The sequence below is a fragment of the Phycodurus eques genome, chromosome 10 (assembly GCF_024500275.1).
Source record: "Phycodurus eques isolate BA_2022a chromosome 10, UOR_Pequ_1.1, whole genome shotgun sequence".
In the NCBI taxonomy this organism is placed as follows: domain Eukaryota; kingdom Metazoa; phylum Chordata; class Actinopteri; order Syngnathiformes; family Syngnathidae; genus Phycodurus; species Phycodurus eques.
The window spans coordinates 15755768-15780184 of record NC_084534.1 but is presented as its reverse complement, the minus strand read 5'-3'; the positions used below and the strand labels follow the sequence as shown (position 1 = coordinate 15780184).

The following is a 24417-nucleotide window of genomic DNA, read 5'->3' as shown; positions in this document are numbered from 1 at the left end:
CAGTAGCGATCCGTCACTCCTCGGAATCGTTAGAAAGAGGCTGCTGCCTGCTAACCCACCACCCTGGTCTAATAGCCTAGCTGTTGGTGCACTCTCTCTCAACCTGCTGTATGGTGGTCGCCTGAGTTCAAACCCCAAGCAGGACTGCACCGCATGAGGAAATATCATTTAGGCTTATCAATTACCTTTGTTTATCAAAAACTGCACCATTTCAGTTACACCATTTCTTATTTTATTCATGGGAAAAGTATTTATTGTGTTCACAGAAAGCAAGGTAAAATAAAACCTCACTGGGAGAGGAGAAATTACTGTACCCCAATTTAAAAATCTTGCTCTTGAATGAATCACTTAACACAAAAATGATGATAAACTGTTATTTCTAAAGAAGCACTTTCAAAATCATCTGCCCTCTTAAGCACATGCCATTTTGCCAAAGTGACAGAAAAACATTATACAACCTGCCATACCAGTGATGATGAACATTTTAAGCACACAGAATACGTTCAAAAATAATATATTTTACACTTTAGTTTGGGAAATTACTTGGTCAAACGTTGTTTAGTAATACATAGTCATTCACAAGAGCCAAAAAGACGCAAAAATGCAACACAGCACTTGGTAAAGATACAGCTGCCTGTGATTATGCACATGACCAGCAGGTGGTTTCGTGTGCAATGAAGCATCAAGAAATGAACCATTACTCGAATCAGTGGCTGAAGTGTTACAATGCTTCATGCAGCGTCACCTTGCCATCACTAATGTAGACATTAGACAGGAATTTTCCCTGTGAAACTTATTTTCCCAAGTGTTTAATGAGTCTATAGAATGTATGAGTACTGAAATAAATGGACTCACCTATAAATATTTGGAGGGGGTCGGTTAAAAAAAAAAAAAAAAAAAAAAACGGAATGGGGAGCATATTGCCCGCAGGCCGTACTTTAGTCACCTTGTAAACATAAGTGAGCCAATGATGACGTCATACATCTGCGGTTGCACAGTCCAATCGGATGAGTCGTGTCCTCAGGGCTGCTGTGTTACAGAGCCACCAGAAGGGGACGCTCCCGTACCACTGTTTACTGTTCCTTTGGTCACGTGACACGCCGACGTCGAGTTGTTCCCCAGCTCCCTGAGTAGTCATGGCGGTGTCCGGGAGTCTCGGGGATGGAGTAAGTACCGCAGCAGCAGCCTCGTGATTCCTTCTCGCCACCTTCATGCGGGACTGTATCCTCCGGTGGCCGAGATATCACGAAGACCCCGCAGGCTGCTCGAGCTTCCCCCCGCCATGGCCGACCGCGGCGTCGAGTTGTCGGCTCTGCCAAAAGAGGTCAGGGACCAGCTGGCGGAGTTGGACCTGGAGCTGTCCGAAGGTAAGAGGACTCACTCACACTGCGGCTTGGCGAGGAGGTGGATGTACAGCAGGTGTAGTGTTGCGTTTGGGATCTGGACACGACTGCAAATCCTCATGTAGTCACTGACCTCTTTTTGTTGTTGAAAGCGTTAGCTTTTGCAATGTCCTCGTTGATTATCATGATCTTTGTCATGATTCGTGTGGCACTTGGACAGGTGATTGCTTCTCGTTTGTGGTATTGTGTTTATGTTTTACAAACCGCAACTACATGAGCATACACTTAGGTCAGAGAAAATGGGTCAAGTTAATCAACGTGGGGGCCTATTGCTTAGATCTGTATACAGACAGTATCTATAGTTTAATGCATCTTCAAACATGATGCTGCGTGCTCTCCTCCCCAGCACCTCAAAGCCACTCGTTGCCCTGAATGTGCACCAGATACAGGAGGCTTACTTGTTGTGTGAGGTCGAGAAAACAAAATGGAATATGGTGGTGGTGGTGACTGTTATGCAAGTCAGTGAATCACAATGCAGCAGCCTGATTGGTGCTGTGAAGCTCTCAGGTGCCCTAAGGGTGGATGAGTAATGTCATGTTTGGCATGGAGAGCCCAACACTGGGGCCCACTGGTAATGAGCTGCAAGAGGGATTCTGGTCCTCGCTCACCTAAGTGCACTATTAATGATTTTTGGATCATATATGCACAAATGCATGTTTAACATGGCCCATTAGAGCGTAGATTTGTCCATTGGGGATATAAGAAGATGGAAGTGGTGGTGAAACAGAAATTCCAGCCACAGGGATAGACTGTCAATAAACATTCAGTGACATTTTTTGCTTGCGTCAAGTCAAACTGTTTCTGTGCCTGTCAAAGATGTCAGACGAAACACAGGACCACCCCATCAACTCACTGGTTCAAAATGTTTCCTCTACAGCAGCCAGATTTACACTCAGGTAAACCTTTCTAGTACCGTACAATAATAAATAGCTGGATTTCCTATTTATGGAATTCAACCTTTAAAACAGGATTTCCCCACCTTTTCAGCTAAAGACCCAGATACTGGTGTAATAAGGATCACAACAGAAAAAAATATATATTTTGGGTCGGGAAAAAATGTCTTTTTGGGGAATGTTTTTTGTGTTATGTTGCCTATAGAAAGTGTAGTTAAAAAGAACAAAACCTTCAAATTAGAGTATACCATCCATCCATCCATCCATTTTCTGTACCGCTTTATCCTCACAAGGGTCGCGGGCGTGCTGGAGCCTATCCCAGCTATCTTCGGGCGAGAGGCGGGGTACACCCTGAACTGGACGCCAGCCAATCGCAGGGCTAGAGTATACCAGTATAGGTTAATTATTTCTCAACATATCGCCTCGACCCTTTCATTTCATCTGCTACTCAGGGAACTCATTCTTAATTTGGCTGACAAGTTTCAGTTAAAAATATCCACCAATAAGCTCGTACGGGCTGAAATTCAGAAGGGTTCTCCAAGTCGACGCGTCAAAATTACCGTAACATTTCAAATGGCTTCACTTGCCCTTAAAAACTCTTCTTAAATAGTGCAAATGGAATGGAACATTCTTTATGAGAAGAGTAGTGTGGGCAGGAGAGTAGGTCATGTTCTTTAGTAATCAAGTTTTTTGGGAAATTTATTTGTTATAAAGGATTTTATAGAGGTGTTTGAAGTGCTCATTCCATAACTTTTTTTATAAAGTTCCACAAAGATGGCAGCCACCCTCCACATTGCTATTCACAGGCATATATTCTTTATCCTCTGTGAAAAATGACTGATATTACTGCAGCTTACTGACTCAGTTGTAAAACAATCAGTATTATACTTCCCCCTGGTCATCAAAGGATGCACACCAGAAGGAGCACGTCAATGGGCATGAAATAATGACACACAATCTGTTAAATTCTTTACATTCTATTTAATCGTTACAATACTGTAGAGGGCTGTTTTTCTTATTAAAAACATGTTAGAATTTTTTTATGTTGACGTTTTCCATGGGGCTAGAGCAGATTAACACATTCACACATTCACACAACACAGCAAACTGGTTGACCACTCCTGGTTAAGGAATTGGATACCATCCCACAGCAAAATGTCACCAGGCTGGTGAACAGCATGAAGAGGAGATGCCAGGCTGTGGCTGTGCATGGAGCTTCCACAGATTACTGAGGTCCCTTTTAGTGTAAAAATGGCCAATATGTTTCTTTTTCCTTTTTACTGTGGTAGCGTGCTATCGTCAAATCAGGTGCTTCCCCGCTACCGTTTTTGTATCAGGGACTGGTTTTCTTGCAAGGACAGTTTTCCATGGACTGGGTAGAGGAGTGTTGGGGATTGCATGTGATTTTTCGGGGGCAATATTTAGAGGAATTTAGTATGTTTTTATTTATAAACCAAAGAAAATTGGACACAATGAGAGTACTTAAAGATAATGTTTTCCAAATATCGATATAAATCACTCCTTTAAAAATTGTCACCTTTGTTGGCGCTTCTCCCCTTTTTCAAAGGAACTCTCCAGGGAAATTTGTTTTTGGGTCATTGTTGCATGAACAAAGGTGCTCTACAGAGTTGCACACAGTGTGTGAGGACAGAAGTGTTTTTCTTTCCTAAATAGGCTTATATAATTTCTGGATGGAAAAAACAAAACCTATAATTTTAAACAAGGTTATTGTTTTATTGTGGACCACTAGCAAATTATATACTGTATAACCCACTGACTTGGGGTTGAAACCCCTGATATAATCCACCAAACAATTCAAAACTAAAATGAATACCAATCGGAGAATATTGTTGGGCACATTTTAATATGTGTCTACCGACATGTATTCGGATATTTGCAATATTTTGTTGGACTTCTCAGAACATATCATTTTTAAAAATTCTAATTGCGCATCATTATCCTTTTTAAAGACCTCAATTCTAATACAGTTCTTGTATTTGCGGTCATTTCATTGTGCATGTAGAACCCCAGTTCCAATGAAGTTGGGACGAATAAAAACTAAATACAATACTCTGCAAATCATGTTCAACCTATATTTAATTGAATACACAACAATGACAAGATAGTTAATGTTCAAACTGATAAAGTTTATTGTTTTTAGCAAATAATCATTAACTTAGAATTTTATGGCTGCAACACGTTCCAAAAAAGCTGGGACAGGTGGCAAAAAAGACTGAGAAAGTTGAGGAATGCTCATCAAACACCTGTTTGGAACATCCTGCAAGGTGAACAGGCTAATTGGGAACAGGTGGGTGCCATGATTGGGTATAAAAGGAGCTTCCCTGAATTGCTCAGTCATTCACAAGCAAAGATGGGGCGAGGTTCACTTCTTTGTGAACAAGTGCGTGAGAAAATAGTCGAACAGTTTAAGGACAATGTTCCTCAATGTACAATTGCAAGGACTTTAGGGATTTCATCATCTACGGTCCATATCATCATCAAAAGGTTCAGAGAATCTGGAGAAATCACTGCATGTAAGCGGCAAGGCCGAAAACCGACATTGAATGCCCGTGACCTTCGATCCCTCAGGCTACACTGCATCAAAAACTGACATCAATATGTAAAGGATATCACCACATGGGCCCAGGAACACTTCAGAAAACCAATGTCAGTAAATACAGTTCAGCGCTACATGCATAAGTGCAACTTGAAACTCTACTATGCAAAGAAAAAGCCATTTATCAACAACACCCAGAAATGCCGCCGGCTTCTCTAGGCCCCAGCTCATCTAAGATGGACTGATGCAAAGTGGAAAAGTGTTCTGTGGTCCGACGAGTCCACATTTCAAATTGTTTTTGGAAATTGTGGAGGTCGTGTCCTCCGGGCCAAAGAGGAAAAGAACCATCCCGACTGTTATGGACGCAAAGTTCAAAAGCCGGCATCTGTGATGGTATGGGGCTGTGTTAGTGCCAATGGCATGGGTAACTTACACATCTGTGAAGGCACCATTAATGCTGAAAGGTACATACAGCTTTTGGAGAAATATATGCTGCCATCCAAGCAACGTCTTTTTCATGCTAATTTCAGCAAGACAATGCCAAACCACATTCTGCACGTGTTACAACAGCGTGGCTTCGTAGTAAAAGAGTGCGGGTACTAGACTGGCCTGCCTGCAATCCAGACCTGTCTCCCATTGAAAATGTGTGGCACATTATGAAGCGTAAAATAGGACAACGGAGACCCAGGACTGTTGAACAGCTGAAGCTGTACATCAAGCAAGAATGGGAAAGAATTCCACCTACAAAGCTTCAACTATTAGTGTCCTCAGTTACCAAATGTTCATTGAATGTTGTTAAAAGAAAAGGTGATGTAACACAGTGGTAAACTTGACCCTGTGCCAGCTTTTTGGAACGTATTGCAGCCATAAAATTCTAAATGAATGATTATTTGCTAAAAGCAATCAAGTTTATCAGTTTGAACATTAAATATCTTTGTAGTGTATTCAATTAAATACAGGTCAAACATGATTTGCAAATCATTGTATTGTTTTTATTTGTTTAGCACAACGTCCCAACTTCATTGCAATTGGGGTTGTACATTTACAACCTATATTCCAATATTTGTTCAATGAATGGTATTAATTCATTCCCAATAGCCTATTTGCTTAATTTCGTAGCATTTCTCTTGCCTACACTGCTTACAGTAAGTGTATGTCAGATTTTGTCCAGTCAGATTTCAGCCTCCCTCATGTGCTGCCATGTAAAGCTAATCTGCCTACGTTGATCAGTTTGAACATTAAATATCTTGGCTTTGTAGTGTATTCAATTAAATATAGGTTGAACATGATTTGAAAATCATTGTATTCTGTTTTTATTTAACACAACGTCCCAACTTCATTAAAATTAGGGTTGTATTACCAAAGAGCATATACATCGCAATCAAATCAAGACCAAAGTTTTACCTGTCAAAGATTTATAACTTAAGTTTCAGTCTGCAGACTTTTTATTTTTCTTCCATATTCCATTCTACATACCTACAACTACAGCAGAACACATGGTTTTCATACTAAAGTGTCCCCATGGTCCACTTTATAACACAAGACCTGGATGTATTATGCTATCGCTCAACATGATGTTCAGGCTGACCCCGGCTTTCCAGCATCACTCAAGTTGTGATCCACATAACCAACACTTTCTTCTTGAGAGGGAGTGACCTCATCAAGCAACCAAGCTCTCAGGTTTGAGTGAAGAGCGTAAGCTTTTGTTGCAAGCGATGGGCTTTTCCAACTTTCACCAACGTTTTGTGGTTTTGTTCAATCTCTCGATTCTGTTCAGATTTTGAGGTGTGGTTTGAAATGGAAGGACAAGACCAGAAAACAAAACATTTCTGTTTGAAACGTCTCAGTTTGAGAGAGAGAGAGAGTCTAACAATCCTTTGGCCGTTTAGTCATACTGTACCTACTTATCTTTATCTTTGATACTGCAACAGTTAGGATGCTGATTTTGGTATGTATAGTCCTACAGAATTGTTTCAAATGTTACAGTATTTAGTCAAGCATTATATACATTATTTCCAACTCTAAACTTCAAAGGTAAGTGCAAATTTATCTCATAAGTTCTCTTAAAATATTACTGTAGATACTTCAGGACGTGGAGAAGCTTCTTTGTAAATAATATAATGGGCATTCTAAAAGTTTCAGAGAAATTATGAATTATGCAAATGTACATTTGTAAATCAGCAACCCATGAATAATATCAACAGAGAGAGAAATATTTCTACTGTACTGTAAAGATATAATGTAGATGTTTAAAGGTGAGAAATTTAAAAAAAATTAAAGAATCAGAGCGGTGAACGGAAAAACTAGATTTTTTTTATCTTCCTCCAAATGCAGGTAGATGTGTGGAGAAATTCGAACATGTCAGAATGAGATCTACTTTTTTTCAGTCTTTTCAGGCTGGAGTGCAAGTAGTAAGGTGACACCCCGAGTGGGGCTGTTCCAGGCCTCAGAGGATGACGCCTCTGTCTTTGCTTGCAACGTTACACCAAAGCCTCTGCGCTGTCCAGATGCCCTCGCCATGCTGCCACGTTCTCCAACTGTCAAATGCATCGCCCGTCTGGATCAGTGGTGTGGTCTGCTTAGGATGGGCCGAGCAGCATCTGGCGCTCCAATAAGTCGGGAGCGCTCTCATGGCAATCTTTTTTCTGCAACAATCTTCCCATTGTTGTTTGAACTGGGGCTCCTTCCGTAACAAGCAGAGAGGAAAATATGCATCACAGAAATGGTTGTTTCCAGCAGCTTGTGTATGTGTACGTGGAAAACACCACCCACTTTAATGTCTAACTGCCAGGACACAAAGAAAGCCGTTGAGGGGATCAAAGACTTTGCGATTGAGGCGGACTGGAATTTCGAACTGTGAGCTACAACTGTTAAAGCTGCTCAACTTGGTAGCGTGCAGCCCTCAAGGCATCTGTGCACTTGATTGTTTGGATGTTAAGACTGAGAATCCTACAGAAACTTACAATTGCTAATTAGAGATTTTTGATGCGTGCCTGATGAGATTTCTAGTCAAATTAATTATTTATTTGTCATATACAAATATAATAGTAAGTAATAATTCTCATTTGTTCACTGAATTTGGCCTACAGGAAACATGTAACTGTTATACCTGATACTGTAGCAGACTCGATTGTGCTTTTAAAGGAGCTAAAGTATGCTTTTTCCCCCCTCACAATTTAAAACGTTTCCCCAGGCCTTTGAATAACTTAAAACACAAGGATCAAGAATTACAGCAGTGCCTTGATTTACGAGTATAATTTGTTCCATGACCATGATAGTAACTCAAAACACAGAGCAAATCAACTTTCCCTATTGAAATTAATGGAACTGCCATTAAACTGTTCCAGCCCCTGCACAAAGCACCAACAACATTTTTTAAACATGTTTTTTTCATTAATGGAAATTGCACTCATTGTACTTTATAAAAACACAGGACTAGTAGAATATAAGTTTGTGTCTCATGATTTTATGCATTGATTGTGTGGCTCCTTCTGGTGTGCATGCTTGGCCACCAGGCAGCAGTATAATAGATCCATCCATTTTCCGTACAGTTTATCCTCACAAGGGCCGCGGGTGTGCTGGAGCTTATACCAGCTATCTTTGGATGAGAGGCGGGGTACACCCTGAACTGGTCACCAGCCACTCACAGGGCCGGATTGGTATCGGCCTTATCGGTATCGGTCGATATTTAGCATTTTATGATGATTGGCTGATCGGCTTTAATGTCATAATTCGCCGATCCGCTCCGCAAAATACATTTACTCCGCATCTCCATTGTGCACAGTATATTTGAATCCAAAAGCTTGTTTATTTTTAGCCTTGTCGCATGTCTTTTGACGTAGTACTGTAAATATCTGACGGCCAATAAAGTTATTAAAAAAAAAAAACATGTCTGAGGTGTAGAGAGATAACACGTCTGAGACAGACAACACGTAATGCCGGATCAGACTACGTGACAAATTTTCTCTTTCACGATTGCACTATGTCGGACTACTGCAATAAAATCTTGTATTCCGATACCACCGCATCCCGTTTTTTACGATTATTGGGCTTTATCTTGTCAACTCAAATGCGACCGGGTACACTCGTTACTGTGGCGACGACAACAAGACTATTATAAGAACAACATGGGGAAAAACGTGTGTTGGTGGTCACCGGTGCTCAGGAGAGGACGTTCGTTTAAGGCTTGCTTGAGGTATGTTCCCATACTTTTAATACGATATGGCTCGCAAGCAGGAAACAAAAACGTTATGTTAGAATTGTATTCAAGAATTTAAGGGTTATTTTTTCATAAATTTCCTTTAATCAGTGATCAGTTGTACAAAGTATACTGGCATATTATCGTCATCTTGGGATTTAGGTTAATATAGTGGAACGACAACGTTCAAACACCATCTATTCCGGAATGCTAGGTGACCTCCATTCATCTTTTTCAAATCTATTTTTGTCACAGAAAATTGTGGAAATAAACACAAAAACTGTCACCATCATAAAAGTAACATGACATTCATACAGCTGTCATATATTATGGTGCGGTACGCCAAGGTCTTGCACAATACAATGACATTATTCATAGCGGTTCAAACTAAGAGATGTCTTGTGACTCTCGAATTGAAGTATTTTTCCTGATAATTTTCGTTAAATTGCGAATGGTATGACCGAATGGGCATTCAATGCTCCACTGTGTAATATGACAACGGTATCGCTTCTTTCAGCCATTCAAGTATATAAACCAGGGGTTTGGAATCATTTTTCCCATCATTGAGTTTTCATAAAGTCCTTCTGACAGCACCCTTAACTCCTCATCACACTTGATGAACCACTTTTTTCCATCCAAGAAAATAAGAACAATCTCTTAATCCAGCATCAATTACTGCAATACATACACAGGCTTTACATGTTAGCATGGCGAAAAGGCTATTCTTACCCGCTAGCAGCCTGTTCTATACTGAAAGGGGGTTGGGGAAACGAGAGATTACGGTCCTGGCTGCGTCTCTCAATCTAGGTCACAGAGTATCAGGGGGCAACAAGCCTGTGAGCCACACTGGGCCGGGATGTAACGGATCTCTCGCAACTGCCACCACGACACCACCAAGCCCTTGTCTCTATCTGCTCCTCGTTTCACCTTTATTTGACTCCTTATCCCAGTTGTCATCAAGGCTATCATTGTACACGTTTCCTCTTGTCAACAAATCTCATGAGGAAAATCAGTTCCTATTGTCCTCAATCATGCCCTTGTTGGGGACTATTTATTTTGCATTTGACTTTTTACAGTGCATAATTATTAATTCAGAAATTAGTGGACTTTTTTTCATCTCACCAAAGAAAGCATGTTCCTCCATCATGGTCTGTGTTGCATAAAATCATACTCCACTTATTGCAATTATCTGTTGACAATAAATAGTCACTACCTTAACCAAACAAAGTAGAACACCTCGGAGCTTCACAATAAAATGCAGAGGCCAAACTCTAACAAAATGAAGTAACATGTCAGCATGTGAACACGGCTGAATGACAGTCAGTACAGAAGCTCAAAACCTCAGAGCTTCACCTTTTTCACATTAAAAAAAAAAAAAATTAAATTAAAATTCCCCTCAGAATTATGCACAACACCCCATGATGACAACATGAAAACTTTTTTTTTTTTTAATTGAAAAAGAAAATAGTTGTGCTATTTTGAGTTTGACCTGCATTTATGAGAAAAATATGCCTTAAAAGTCGTACTAAAATTCTGAGGTTGAGCGTCATGTATGACGAGACATGCAAGACCTCAGCGTCAGTTCAGCTAGCATCGGCGGTTCCACTCCACACGTTGTTTTTCCTTAGCCTTTTTGTGGCGAGTTATGTTTTGTCATGTTTTAATTGTGATGAACTTATTTTCCTCTCCTATGGCTGTTACAATGTTACTTAAAACATTGCCTGTGCATTTAGTTAATGTTCTATCATGGCTACAGTTTTTCGCTGGAACGGATTAAGTCTATATCAGTTATTTCCTCTGGAGGAATAGTTTTGAATCAGAAATGAGGTGTGTCCATCCCCAATGCATGCATACTGTATGGCAGTCTCCCGGGAGGACCAAATCATTGTAATGACAAAACGTGTCGCCCAGTGAACCAGCAGTGCTCATTTACATGTTCTTAGTCATTTCTAGGCAGGCTTGGAAGTGGCAGTGCGTTGCTATTGGTTCTTTTCAGTAAATCTTTGACTAATAGAATGGAAAATAATAACCTTGTGTGTACGTGGGTTGACTGTAGACTGACTTTCTGCATACATGTGTGCATACTGTAGCACAGACACAGTCAGAAATGAAGCTGATTTCTATTCAAATGCTCATTAAGTGCTGCACAGGAGCTGTTCCTATGATCTCTGTGCTGCTCGAGGCCACCAGGCGGACATCTGTTGCTCTCCATGTGTCACACACAGGCACATACTGGTTTTTGGAAATGAATCCAGAGAGTTACATAACATCTTAACTGTCTTTTTTCACCTTACTTAAATGCGGACACCCACACATAACCACAGCACCAACAGGCAATATGGAGAATGCATGGAGGCTTTGTGGACAGGAAAGATTGAATAATTTAGATGATTGCTCCACACAAACACACACTTGTCAGTTGGGTGACTCAAATTTCTTGCTTTCAACTCCACAGTGAACTGCCTTGGCAACCTCACGGCTGGACCTCCTCATTTTCGTGCTCCCTTTGTGGTTGATCACATCTCTTACTCATCTCCTCTTCTAGACAATAAGGTGAAAAAAGACAGTTAAGATGTTTGCTTGCAGTTTGTTGATGTGTGAAATGCAGTGTGTCAGGTGTGTCAACCACACCTCTTGTCAATCCTTGCAAAGAGGAGGTGAAGAGGAGTCACGTCTAATTTTCCATTGACTCCCTACACTCCTTTCCTGCTCCCCCAAGGCCCTATGCATGAGTGTATGCGCGTGTATGTGTGACTATGCATGTAGCGTCAGCGTTCCTACTCTGTGCTGACTTAGAAACTAGCATGCAAACTGAAACGTGAGTCACAGTGTTACCTGAATTAGCCACACCCTCAGACACACGCTCACTTCCGACTCGCACGACTGTAGTTGTTTCTTTTATAGAGCATTAATTTGCCTTTCCAAACAATTCTTTGTTAAAAAAAAAGTCATTCATTTAACAATAAGTTTTTGATAACTTTGTAATACTCTAAAGCCACAATGTGGACTCATTTTTCATACACTTAATACGAAATAGAGTAACAGGAGGAACTCATGCTGACAATAAAAAAAAACAACAAAAGAAAAACAGTATTTTTCTTGTTAAAAAACGAGAGCGTAGGACCAGGTGGGATTTGTGTTCTGTTACTGTTTAGAGTTGAGCAGTGATTCTGCAAACTTGGCCACACACTAAAGTGATAGGGTTGGCCATCGAGAACAGATTGGAACAGGGACTAACTTGTCGGTTCTCCCGGAATCGTTCATATTTAAAAATTTCGGTTCCTAGTTTCGATGCCTAGAGTCTGCCCACCCCGAAGACGAAAGTGGCGAAAGCCAACGAAGCTGCAGCGAAAACCAACAAAGAAGAATGCACACAAAGACGTGCTTGTGCCCAACGGCGGCGAACCAGTGTGACTTAACTTTCTTAAAATTAATGACCAGTCGCCTCTGTGCAACACTTATAATAAGATTATATTGTGCAAAGGACGCTTTGACGATGTGTAGCATCTGACATCCTCCCTCCCATTCCGAGCCTCAGCCTACACCGCACGGAGCTTCAGTGAAGTCAATTCTCAGTCAATTGGGTGAGTGAAACAATAAAATATGTCTATGCCAACATTGAGACAGCTAACAAGGTAAATGGTTGGTTGCAGTTTTGCACTGATGGTTTTTAGCGTTTATTTTAGTCTTTAAACCAACGTAAGCGCCGATGACAGGGGAAAAAAAAGCTTAACATTGAGCTAAAACTTCACCAAAGCAACTTTACATCACAATGAATTGGGACAAAATTCACATAAATGTCACAGTTTCACAGTGTCACAAACACTGACCATGTGCCTCATCGGTGTAGAGGGAACGGAATCAACGCTTTATAGCATTTGGTTGCAGAAAAAGAAGAAGAAAAAATTATTTAAAAAAATCACCGGTTCCGTGTAAAGTTACTTTTTGTGCCAAAATGCTGAGTTCCGGTGTGTACCCTTCAAAATAAAAGGCTACAATCTTAAAACAGGAAGTCAAGTTAAAACATGCACATATAAACCATTTGACGTGATAAAACAGTCCCAAATGACGATTTTAACAATGCTATGTTTAAGTTTTAGCTGAAACAATAATTAATTAATATTAAGTCAATTGGGTTAGTTCCACACACATTGCCTTTTTAGTTCTTAGGTTTGATATTGATAGTGGTTATAAAGAACCCAGAGTCAAATGTTCACTTTTAATTTTTATTAATCAGTTAATTTAGTCGATGCTGCGGGCTGCTAAGAAAATGGATGTTCATAATTTGGGCACCCGTTATTTAAACTATGCAAACTTTTTTTTTAACCCAGCCCTCTAAAAGAATCAGAATCGAGAATCGTTTGGAACCGGAATCGAAATAAGGAACCGGAATCGGGACTGGAATCACTCAAATTCAAACGATGCCCAACCCTAATTCCAATACATATATGTTATGCCAGTTTACTTTAAGGGGAAGTTTTATTCCATAAAAAGTTGACGAGCGCATCATAACTGCTGTACTATTACGTTAGCACTAGCATCGGTGCTAAAATTCATCTATCCATTTTTCTATACTGCATGTCCTCATGCTGGTTGTGGGTGGGTTGGAGCCTATCCCAGCTGACTTTGAGGGGGAGTCAGGGGACACCAGGCCTGGACTGGTCGCTAGTTAATCGCAGGGCCTAATGCTACCACTCAAGAGTTGATCAGTTGTACAAACCCTGTGACTAAGATAGTCATGTTTATTCCATGACATTTACTTTTGAGACACAATGTTATGACTGATGTTTATTTTAGTGTAAGGGAATTATTACTCGCAATTGTACTGTTGCTTTAAGTTGTGAAATTTGACTGACAGATAACCACATGAATTGAGCAGAATTCTAAGTGTTCAGGAGACAGAAAGCAAAAAAAACACAATTTTATTATTACAATAGATTCCAAATTCCAGGAGAGTGATTCCAGCCAAGATGAAAACAAACCATTATGTGTGGTCCCTGTGAAGCAATTAGGTTTGGTTTCTGTCTTGTTCAAATAATCTTCAAACTAGTGAAATCAGAATCAGAATCATCTTTATATTGCCAAGTATGTCCAAAAAAACACACAAGGAATTTGTCTCCGGTAGTTGGAGCTGCTCTAGTATGACAACAGACAGTCCATTGACAGAGAATACTTTTGAGACATAAAGACATTGAGAAAAACAGTCGTTGAGCAATAAAAGGTTGCTAGTAATCTGGTAATGCCGGTACAATTTATTTAGAAGAACCATGTCGTCTGCTGCATTCTTTATCACAGTCAAAGTCCGACAGGCTGTTTGTAGACATAAGTATGTTTTTGTTTTTATTGTATGCTACCTCAGAGCATCTTGTTGTGTAAAGGGAGGCTCTGTTTTCTATGAAAAAAACAGCTGCAACATTCAGGCATGTCTTCAGATCGTTTTCATTGTGCAGGTGTCCGATGCGATTTAATCATGTTGCAGAGAAAGCAAGCGTGTTTGTGATGAAGAAAAAGCAAGAGAAGGGGGATAGTGCTCGGCAGTTAATTACAATTCAGACAGAGTGCCTGCAGGGTGGAGGGAAAGAGCGTTGCTGCAATTCAAATCATCTCAGCCAAGCAAGACTGAACGTTGGGAGACTCCGCTTCTCTCTTTTTGGTTGTTAAAAATTAAACTGAGTCGTCCTCACTCTTGCCATTGGGATGAACGCACGCTATAGCTTGGAAACATTTGATTGTTAATTGGAGAATGGATGAGACTCGATCATTGTGAGAGTTTGGGTTAACTAGATGGGGCCTCGTCACCCTAGCAGAGAAGCGCTTTGCCTCCCAAGTACACACAAATTGATTCTTTTATTACATCATATTACATTGGATCCCTCTACCCAGTCGGGTAGAGGGATCTGTAACATGTCACCTTTCCACAATTTTATTTCTTCCCTATTAAATGGAACCTCTTAGATTGAGGGGTTTGCTGGCGGAACATGTTTAGATACAAATATGCTTTTTAAAGGAGACCTGTTAGTCCTATTTATTTAACATGTCTGTGAAATGCTTTCATCAAAATACATCAAGGATCAAACAATTATTGGGTGTGACAGAAAGGTTCCAAGATTGTGCCACGAGAGAAATAGTTCAAACCCAAATTACAAACTTCAAGTTTTCCACTTCAATGTGAGCCAGCCAATCAACCAACACGTCTGTCAAGAGATCCTGCGGTGTTTGCTTCGTTCAGTACGTAAAAAGAGGGGAGAGTTGTGGCAGGACAACTCACAATGTCCTGAGCATCCGACAGTTCCTGGCCTAGAAGAACATCGCTGTGCTGGAGCAACCTCGCTACTCACCCAACCTGGCTCCATGTGATTTATTTATTTTTTGTCTTCTTTCCCAAGCTCAAGGGGGGTGGGCTCATCAAGGGGACCCGTTTTGAAGACATGGATGACATCAACATGGCTGTGACAACTGAGCTGCAAAGAATCCCATAAGAATCCTTCCAGGAATGCATCAATGCTTGGTAGAGAAAAGAATTGAGTGCCCTTAAAGATATTAAGACAGAAGTTCTGTACACACACTGTACTGTGTGTATGTGGCACATGGACACATCGCCAAACACAAACACCACCCGCCACAGCATCAACAACTTCACCGAGCAATCAAATAAGTGCATCTTATTAGAAGTTCTGTTCATCCAACAAAACTGGGTGCAACTCTGCTGACCTTGCACAAAGCTACCACTGGCTAATTTAACCATCACAGTTAATGTTGCTACACTGCCTGTACAGATAGTAAGGTGTTTTTGATGGCTGAAGTACAAATTGGAGTTTGGCCAACATCTGGGTGCAGACCACCTTTAATCTTGGAGGAGCCACTGTATTCCTAAACCATTCTCAGCAATAGTTTGCTGATTGGTTTGTTGGAACCAGGATACCATAATGGAAGTGAAGCTGAATTTCAAATCATCCAGATGGAAGAATGATTACTTGGAGATTCATTTAATGCTTGTCCAGCCCCTCCCCCCCTCCAAAGACGCTCTCTCTCACTTCCCTTCCCTCATGTGAAACTGCCTGTTCACATGAGCTAAAAATAAAACGTGACTGGGCAAGGCCAACCGTTCCGTTCATGCATTACTTATGGTAGTGTTTTGTTGTGTTCCATTTTTTTTCCCCATCAGAAAAAATATCCCAATCCCCTGAGCTGATAGTGTGTGTTGTTTTGGTTTAGTTGTGTGGATGTATATGTGTATTGTTTTATTTCCTCAAATATTGGTAGTCTCTACACCGCTACATTATGAATGATAACACAATAACTGATAAGTGAAATGGCCATAATGGTGTCAGTATAACCTTAAAAAATGTGACATGACTCTCACCTTTATAACATTTTATATGGAATAAATCGTACAGAACCTCTATGTTGTGGTTACAAGGGTTAAACAAATTGAGTATGGAAAAAGAGAGAAAAAAATGAGCTTGTTCATCTTGATTGTCAGTCGTCTTGTGTGTCGTGTTCATGTCATGTTAAAACAAGCCATGAGGCATGCATTGCAAGAACCCGAAATACCAATAGTTACTGCCATGATTGTAAAGTACAGTGAAACCTCGAAAGGCAAACACAAACCCCCAACTGTGTGTATTTAGAATCATTGTTTTTCCATGACAAGTAATGTAAATACTCTGTTTTAGATTGCCAACTTTGAACCATCAAAAAAACCACACACAAAAAGCGGCTTTTACTTCACACCAAATGCAATGTTAGAAATTTCACGCGTGTATAAATAAATTAACAACCGCCAAAATTGAACAGAAAACCAGTATAACATATTTCAAAGTGTGTGTGGAAGTTAGCAGAAAGGATTCCTGCTTGGAAGGTGATTTACATAAAGACTAAGTGTATTGTTTGTTGTTATTTTTTATTATTCTCAGCTTTTGTTTTTTTATTTATTTTTATTTTTTTTGACCTACAGTAGTTATATTGTACTGAGCAGTCAGGACAGTGTCTACCTACCACTCTGCATACTGCAAGTTCCTTTTCTAAATTCTATGGTTGTTATTGATCCTCTTTGGCTTCCTATTGGTACTCTCATACGGTGGCATTTGGAAATAGATATTACAAAATCACTTTTTTTTTAAAGCAACGCAAAACACATATAGACTTCTTTAGATGAGGTTAGTTAATGGTGGTTCTGTATTTTTGTAATACTGTTCAAACGGCAAACTGTTCGTCTTTAGAGGTCACACTGTCCATGGATAAAACTGACAAAAATGAATTGTTTCTATACACTTGAATCAATGTACAATTTACACTAATGGTGTGGGTGTTAAAACATGACTTTTTTGTTAAACTTCAACTTTTATATCATAATATTACATCACTACTTTTGAAAAATAAGGCTATTCTTGCTTTTATAAGATTTTTATTTGGACAAAATACGTCTTGTTAATAATGTAGGACATTTTTCCCTTTTAAAAAATGTGAATTTATCGTAACATTACAAGTTTTTTTTTTCCTCGAAAATAGACAATAATAGGGCTAAAGACTGGACTCTCAGGTAATTTTATGTTTTTCAGTGACAAAATAATAGAGGTACTGTATGTAGTATGAGTAATGGTGGGTGTTAAATCTTTATAGATAAGTTCTGCCCAGATAATGCGGGATTTTTTTCTAAAATATTGCTGACATTATTTTGGATGGTCCTACTTTTTTTTTTTTTTTAAATTCACGAGCTCTGTTTATAGAGTAGAATTTTCCAAAGTGATTCCATCCATGGGCGACAGGTGCCATGGACGACTGCTTAGCGCATCTGCCTCACAGTTCTGAGGACCTGGGTTCAAATCCGGCCTTGCCTATGTGGAGTTTGCATGTTCTCCCCTTGACTTGTGTGGGTTCCAAAAGATTAATTGATGACTCTAAATTGCCCATAGGTGTGAATGTGAGTATGAATATTTGTTTGTTTATATGTGCCCTGCGATTGACTGGTGACCAGTTCAGGGTGTACCCCGCCACTTACCCAGAGTTAGCTGGGATAGGCTCCAGCACGCCCGCAACCCGAGTGAGGATAAGCGGTGCGGAAAATAAATGGATTCCAACCATTCCTGCTTTTAGGCCTCTGTTCCCTCTCATCGCTCGCTTTGTTCGGGCTGGGTCTCTCTCGTGTCCTCGTAATTTCATCTCAGTTTCCTGCCTTTCTCATACTCTGCGCCTCGGGGTATCTGTGAATCATCCTTTTTTTTTTGCCCACTCTTCCGTATGTTTCACAATTTAGGGTTGTCCCCCCCCCCCATGACGGTTTGGAGTCTAAAGTTGAGGCGTATCTTTGACACCGTCAGCCATCTTCGCAGTTTTCAGCATCTCTTTGTGGGCGTCCATCTGTCTAAAACAAGTGGTGATAAACCATATTCACAATCGTTGCTGATAAAAGATTTAAATTAAATGTCTTTCTTTTCAGGTGACATTACACAGAAGGGCTATGAGAAGAAAAGGACCAAACTCCTGGCTCCATACATCATCCACACCCCAGGTGAATGGCCTTGCTCTATTAATCAGCTGTATATACGTACAAGTTTTTAAATCAAAACGCGTTTCCATCAAATGGCCGCAAAAGTCACCACTTATCTTCCACGAGACGTGGCATTGATGACTGCTGCCCCCTAGTGACATCACAACAACTGTACTGTGGGGGGCTTCCAAAGATTTATATTTTACAATCATGACCATAGCAGAAGCTGTCATTTGAGAAGTTTGAACGTTATTCGTCCAAACCCTTAGAAAGTAAAAATGGATATTGAGTTTGTCTCAACAACTCAAAAACAACAACTCTGAATTCACTTTGTAGGGTACTAATTGGAATGAAAAGATGCATAGTGATTTTCTTTTTTTGTTTTTGCTTGAAAGATCTTAAGTAATTATCTACAGATGCACAAAACGTGTTGCAGCAACAAAAACGCATACAGGAAAGTTCTTGAAATTTAACAATGCTTAGTCAAGAATTTCTAACTGGAACTAGAAGAATATTGAGTTCAGCCATGGGAAAACATCACTCTTCTCTATCTAGATTTTCTATTGATGGTTCCCTCTTTGAGCTCAAACATGGAGACTTGAGTGATATTTTACAATTAGCAGCAAGTTATGTAGTATTCTTTTGAGTTTTATACTGTCTGTGTGTGTTTAAGCCTTATTATTTTTGATTTTCAACAGTGGAACCGCCAACTAGGAACAATGTACAGCCACCTGCTACCAGCTACTCTTCCAGCCACAGGCCTCCCCCCTCTAGCGCATCCCGTTACCGTGAACGACGTTCCCGTAGAACACATCGCAGTGGAGGAACCAGGGATGACCGCTACAGATCAGGTCCGAAATGCTACTTATAAAAGAGGAACAAAATCAGCATTGTTCATATGTGTAAATGTGTGAGGCTTGACACAGACCCACTTTTTATTTGTATATACAGTTGGTACCGAAAGTTTTCAGACCCCCTTAAATCTTTCACTCTTTGTTATATTGCAGCCATTTGTTAAAATCGTTTAAGTTCATTTTTTCCTCATTAATGTACACACAGCACCCCATATTGACAGATAAAAAATTTATTGTAGAAAATTTTGCAATTTATTAAAAAAGAGAAACTGAAATATCACACAGCCATTAGTATTCAGACCCTTTGCTGTGACACTCATATATTTAACCCGGGTGCTGTCGATTTCTTCTGATCATCCTTAAAATGGTTCTACACCTTCATTGGAGTCCAGCTGTGTTTGATTATACTGATTGGCCTTGATTAGGAAAGCCCTGTCTATACCTTACCTTACAGCTCACAGCGCATGTCAGAGCAAATGAGAATCATGAGGTCAAAGGAACTGCCTGAAGAGCTCAGAGACAGAATTGTGGCAAGGCACAGATCTGGCCAAGGTTACAAAAAGAATTCTGCTGCACTTAAGGTTCCAAAGAGCACAGTGGCCTCCATAATCCTGAAATGGAAGATGTTTGGGACGACCAGAACCCTTCTTAGAGCTGGCCGTCCAGCCAAACTGAGCAATCGGGGGAGAAGAGCCTTGGTGAGAGAGGTAAAGAAAAACCCAAAGATCACTGTGACCGAGCTCCAGAGATGCAGTCGGAAGATGGGAGAAAGTTCTGGAAAGTCAACCATCACTGCAGCCCTCCACCACTCGGGGCTTTATGGCAGAGTGGCCCGACGGAAGCCTCTCCTCAGACACATGAAAGCCTGCAAGTAGTTTGCTAAAAAACACCGGAAGGACTCCGAGATGGTGAGAAATAAGATTCTCTGGTCTGATGAGACCAAGATCGAAATCTTTGGTCTCAATTCTAAGCGGTATGTGTGGAGAAAACCAGGCACTGTATGTCCAATACAGTCCCAACAGTGAAGCATGGTGGTGGCAACATCATGCTGTGGGTGTGTTTTTCAGCTGCAGGGACAGGACGACTGGTTGCAATCGAAGAAAAGATGCATGCGGCCAAGTACAGGGATATCCTGGACGAAAACCTTCTCCAGAGTGCTCCGAACCTCAGACTGGGCCGAAGGTTCACCTTAAAAAAAGACAATGACCCTAAGCAGACAGCCAAAATGCCGAAGGAGTGGCTTTCGTGACTGTTTTTTACTGGCCCAGCCAGAGCCCTGACTTAAACCCAATTGAGCATCTCTGGAAACATCTGAAAATGGCTGCTCACCAACGCTCACCATCCGAACTGAACTGGAGCGGATATGCAAGGAGGATTGGCAGATGATCCCCAAATCCAGGTGTGAAAAACTTGTTGCATCATTCCCAAAAAGACTCATGGCTGTGTTAGCTCAAAAGGGTGCTTCTACTAAATACTGAGCAAAGGGTCTGTATACACATGGCTGTGTGATGTTTCAGTTTTTCTTTTTTGATAAATCTGCAAATATTTCAACAATTCTGTTTTTTTCTGTCAGGATGGGGTGCTGTTTGTACATTAATGTGGAAAAAAATGAACTTAAATGATTTTAGCAAATGGCTGCAATATAAAAAAAAAAGAGTGAAAAATTGAAGGGGTCTGAATACTTTCCGTACCCACTGTATATTAGAAAAGCACAGTGATGTTATCCTAAGAGACAACCTAGAAGCTGGGAGCCTACTCAATGAGGACCGTCCCTTTGCGAAGTGACATCACTTCCTAGCCATGTAGGAGGAGGCCTTGTGGAGACCACAGGAATGTTTTTCTAGGGGGGAAGATAGCCAAGCAGTGGAGTGCAGGCGGAAGATGTGAGGCTTTAAAATTAAACTCCCTCCAGACCAACACACACCTCTTTGCTCTCTTTTTCCTCCTCTTCTTATCAGCAGCTCTCCTGTGGCCAGAAGAAATTTAAAATACAACACTGACCCTTTTTGTTCAGAAACAATGGGGATAAAAGTATTTATTAACTCCCATTGGGGCATAAAGAGCCCTAATGACTGGTACAATTGACTGAACTGGCTTATTATGTTAAGACTTACTAAAATGTGTTCTACAAGTATTCAAGTTTTGAATATTAAAAGGGTTGAAATATCCTATTGGGAAATTAGTTTTGTATTTAATGGATAAAAGTGAAAAGCTAGTTTTGGTAAGGGACTTAATAGCAGTGACTCAGCTTTGCTGAAGGAAAGCACGTCAGGATCCCCCACTTTGCTATCGCCATGGAGACGTACTTAACCTCTCAGATGTGAAAGGAATCGTCCTCTCTCCTGCGGCAGGCTCAAATATGTGCAGAAGGTCAGTAGTTATGTAATTGGGATGCTCAATGTGAGCTGCACTTGATGTTTTATGTTTTGATGCCTGAATTAAGCCAGGAGATGCTATGTGTCACCGTGTGGGTTGCTTATACACACTGTGAACGCGTGGCTGCTCAAGTAAGTCCTTTCTATCTGCCTGTGGGTGTCATCAAGTGAAAGCATCTGCAATCATGTGCGTGGGTTAATGAACAGTTAGCCTGCTCTTGTTGTGATTACGCTTTCAGCGAGAAAACACAGCCTTTCTTCGAGTGAACAGATTATTTAACAAAACTAAAATGATTACAGACGTTCCAAAACGTAACACTTACAAAGCTCTTTCTGTACAGAATAAAGCAATGTTTATCTTTGTTGTTTTATCTGTCTCTGAGTAGGATTACAAAATTACCTAATTTAAGATATCGATATCTTTTTAAAAAGACTGCTGTATGAAAAGGGTGTATATATTTGAAGCCACCTAAAAAGATATTTTCAAATGAAATGTGAAAATATTCTATGTAATTGCTTGTTAATGTTTTTCCTTAACTTTTTAAATTATATATTTTGTTACTTTAATCGTGATAATAATTTCCATGTCAAAGAATTATATGACAAAACATTTGAAAATACAGATGTACAACATATTATTTTACACCGTTAATAACTATGTAATGATCAAAATTCCACATTTTGAAAAGGTTTTAAAAAAAAAAAAAAAAAAAAGATACATTTCTGGGGTTAAATGGTGTCTGAGTAACATAATTTTATATATATTAAACCTTTATGTTTAATGAATCTTCTAACATGTAATGTACAGCGTTTCCCCAGGATGGAGCTCTGCCGCGAATAGCAAAAATCCGCAAGTACTTTACCCCCCTTAAAAAGCTAAATGCTACGAGATGACGGCAAAACATCACTTAATAGAAGGTCCTCCCCTCACGTTCACCAAGGCATCCTTTATATTAGGTCTTTGACCTTAGCACAAAAACAGCCACTAGGTGTGATTTTTCACAAATAATGGTGGATACTTAAAAATAAGTAATAATAATCTGCAAATATGTAAATTTACTAGTAGCGAATTGGAAATAATGCAGGTTAACTCTGTATTGTATTTAGTTTATTTCTTCATTTTCTTCTTTGTAAAGCAGTTTTAGCTGAAAATTTTGTATGCATGTATACAACAAAGATTACAAGTATTATTTTAACAGCAGTAAATTTATTTTTGGTCTATTAACATGTTTTTGATCTGTTTTATCAGATATCCACTCTGAAGCAGTACAAGCTGCTTTGGCTAAACATAAAGAAGAAAAGATAGCACTGCCCATGCCTACTAAACGGCGTTCAACCTATGTGCCGTCCCCCATTGAAACACGCACGCCACCTGGTAAGGGAAAATGGCATGGAGATTTTTTAGAGACTTAAGTCAGTTACTTTTTTCATTCTAATGGCTCACCATTTCCCCTCAGACTCCTCATCGGCCTCTGAGGACGAGACATCCGTGCGCAGGCAGTCGTCTGTGGTCGTCCCCGCCCCTTTGTTCAATCCCAGTCTGCAGGGCCCCGACTGCTGGATCTATCGCTCTGCCCAGGGCTCGTCCACATCGTCATCGGCGTCCTCCACCTTGTCCCATGGAGAGGCCAAGCCGCAGCCTCACAACCAGCCTCAGCCTCAGTACAAGCCTCAGTACCAACCTCTGTACAAGCCTCAGTACCAGCCGCACTACCAGCCCCAGCACGAGCCGGCGCCGCCGCACGCTGCCGCCATCACCGACTTGATGGCTAATAGTCGCATCGGTGAGCCAGTACATTGCGTCTAGCTGAACACTTGTTCGACATTTTTGACAGAATAGTCTCGTTACAAGAGGGTATGATACATTTTTAGTGACCTGTAATTCATTTATAGCTCTGAATAGGTTGTGGTGCCTTATGTATGGGCACACCGAAAATATTTTTTTAAATTTTAAGTGAAGTGATTTAAACGAAGATTCACTGATGGTGTAGTGGTACATTGCGCCCTGCGACTGACTGGCTTCTCGTCAAGGGTGTCGTCCGCCTTTTTTCAGCTGGGGTAGGCTCCTGCATCCCACAACCCTGAACAGGATAAGTGGTATTGAAAATGGATGAATGGTTGGAATTTAAGAGGAAAAGGTGCAATATTGCGAGTCTATTCTCGTGGTTTTAGTTTTAATATAGCAGAGGATGAAGGCCTTTCCATTGCTCTACTCCTGTTGTTGCCCTTCCCTCAATTCCTTTCATTTTCAGCTTTACATCTATACTCCCCCTGTAACCGAAAGACTTTAGTTTCCCGGAAGCGGTTTGGTAGGTCATGGGAATAACGCCGCTGGATCAGCATCGTTTATGGTCAGAACTACGGCGGTCTCTGATCCTCTTCGACCCTCCGACTTTCGTTCTTAATTAATGAAAACATTCTTGACAAATGCTTTTGCCCTCGCTAGTCTTTGCGCCGGTCCAACAATTTCACCTCTAGCGGCGCAATACGAATGCCCCCGCCCATCCCTCCTAATCAGGGCCCCAGTCCGATCGGGGAAACCCACAAAATAGGACTGGGGTCATATTCCATTTTAGCTGTGGTATTCACCCAATTGGGCTTGCTTTGAATACAGTTGTTTTCAAAGTGAATGCTTCAGGCCCGCGGG

General features: G+C 40.5%; 1 protein-coding gene across 1 annotated transcript in view; it reads left to right on the top strand.

Annotated features, from left to right (window-relative positions):
• Positions 1-1098: 1098 nt before the first annotated feature.
• The window catches only part of dip2bb (disco-interacting protein 2 homolog Bb), a 47466-nt gene continuing 24147 nt past the window's right edge, over positions 1099-24417 (top strand). Inside the window, 5 exon segments of the mRNA XM_061687293.1 lie at positions 1099-1367; positions 18491-18562; positions 19240-19392; positions 23020-23145; positions 23228-23554. Of these exon segments, the coding sequence (XP_061543277.1) occupies positions 1283-1367; positions 18491-18562; positions 19240-19392; positions 23020-23145; positions 23228-23554 (763 nt within the window). The 5' untranslated portion in view covers positions 1099-1282.